The 2,000-nt window shown below is 53.4% G+C and overlaps 1 protein-coding gene across 1 annotated transcript; it reads left to right on the top strand.

The window, feature by feature from the left end:
• Nucleotides 1-128: 128 nt before the first annotated feature.
• LOC134016284 (broad substrate specificity ATP-binding cassette transporter ABCG2-like) lies at nt 129-1,482 on the top strand (the record flags this gene model as incomplete). The annotated part of the gene is made up of 5 exons (XM_062455670.1): nt 129-217; nt 404-528; nt 634-788; nt 1,110-1,199; nt 1,370-1,482. Coding segments are annotated over exons 1-5 (572 nt in total), but the record flags the coding sequence as incomplete, so codon positions are not given.
• Between the last annotated feature and the right edge of the window lie 518 nt (nt 1,483-2,000).

The raw sequence follows: 2,000 nt of genomic DNA, 5'->3' as shown, positions 1-2,000 counted from the left end.
GGAGGAGGAGGAGGAGGAGAGAGAGAGAGAGAGAGGGACAGAGGAGAGGGAGAGAGAGAGAGAGAGGAGGAGGAGAGAGGGGAGGAAAGAGAGAGAGGGAAATTGTCTGACTGTGTGTCTTCATCAGGATGGGAGTTCTCTTCTTCATCGCCACCAACCAGTGCTTCAACACGCTGTCAGCAGCAGAGCTGTTCATCACAGAGAGGAAGCTGTTCGTGTAGGTGACACACGCACTCATGTTTCAGATACTGTCCTTGTGAGGACCTACCATTGACTTACATTCAAAGTTGTGTTCTCTCTAACCCTTAACCCCTAACCGTAACACAAATTGGCTTACAAGTTTTATTGTAGTAAGATAATCCCACACACAAAAAAACAGGCTGGTTGTTTTATTGATCCGCAGTCATGAGTACATCAGTGGGTACTACCGTGTGTCAGTCTACTTCCTGTCTAAGATCCTCTCTGACATCATTGCCCTGCGCACCATCCCTTCTGTCATCTTCAGCTGCATCATCTACTTCATGATTGGTGAGCTGGGTCACATGACTTGGTCACATGATGAGGCAGTGACTGCCTAGGAATCCGAGTTGAAGAGTAGATTTAAGATGTAGGGGTCTGTGTGTGTGTTCTCAGGGCTGCAGAAAACCGCGGCAGCCTTCTTCATCTTCACGTTCACGGTCGTCATGGTATCGTTCACGGCCACTGCCATGACGATGGCCATATCAGCCGACCAGAACGTGGTCGCCGTGGCGAACATCTTCATGACCATCATCTTCGTCTTTATGATGGTGAGGTCATCAGCACGCCTGGGTCAGAGATGTTAACCTTTCAGCACTCTGTACCTTTCAGCACTCTATATTAAAAATTTAAAAACGGGCGAGGCGCCCCCCTAATATAATGGTAGGGGAAACACTGCAAATACTAGACAAACATTTACAGGTTTTGTACATTGATTCATTTAGCAGACGCTTTTATATAAAGAGATGTACAAATAGTGTCATATATAGAGTACAGCAGGAGATCAAGGATCAGAAGTGCTGAGTTCTAACAGTGTGTACCTGGTATGTAGCTGAAACGTGATCATTTTTAAGGTGGTGTGTTTTGTTCAGATATTCTCCGGGTTGCTGGTGAAGCTGACCAGCATCATGGACTGGCTGGCCTGGTTGAAATACTTCAGTATCCCTCGCTATGGACTCACAGTAAGCACACACACTCACACACTCTCTTAGACAGACTCATGCACTCACACACACATTCTCTCAGAAACTGTCTCATACTTATGCACACACATCCTCACACACTCTCTTTCACACACACTGTCACACACACTTCTGATCTGATTGCATGTCTGACCTGTCGTTATTCCCAGGCACTGGAGATCAATGAGTTTGTGGGTTTGAGCTTCTGTAACCACCTCCCTGCCCTGAACACGACCGCGGTTCCCGGCGCTTCCAACTGCACCATGAGCACGCCTGGGATCACGTGAGTCCCGCTAGCCCCTGCTGCCCCCCACTGCCCCCCGCTGCCCCCACGCTGCCCCCTGCGCCGCCTGCCGTCACGTCAGCTGAGAGGACCTTCAGTAGATAAAACCTTTCGATCAGTGGTCCTCAGGGACCCCCTGGTCCTCAGGGACCCCCTGGTCCTCAGGGACCCCCTGGTCCTCAGGGACCCCCTGTCCTCAGGGACCCCCTGGTCCTCAGGGACCCCCTGGTCCTCAGGGACCCCCTGGTCCTCAGGGACCCCCTGGTCCTCAGGGACCCCCTGTCCTCAGGGACCCCCTGGTCCTCAGGGACCCCCTGTCCTCAGGGACCCCCTGGTCCTCAGGGACCCCCTGTCCTCAGGGACCCCCTGTCCTCAGGGACCCCCTGTCCTCAGGGACCCCCTGGTCCTCAGGGACCCCCTGGTCCTCAGGGACCCCCTGGTCCTCAGGGACCCCCTGGTCCTCAGGGACCCCCTGTCCTCAGGGACCCCCTGGTCCTCAGGGACCCCCTGGTCCTCAG

This window comes from Osmerus eperlanus, unplaced genomic scaffold (genome assembly GCF_963692335.1).
Source record: "Osmerus eperlanus unplaced genomic scaffold, fOsmEpe2.1 SCAFFOLD_979, whole genome shotgun sequence".
Lineage (NCBI taxonomy): Eukaryota > Metazoa > Chordata > Actinopteri > Osmeriformes > Osmeridae > Osmerus > Osmerus eperlanus.
Note: the sequence above shows the minus strand (reverse complement) of the source record. Positions and strands in the feature narration are given on the sequence as shown.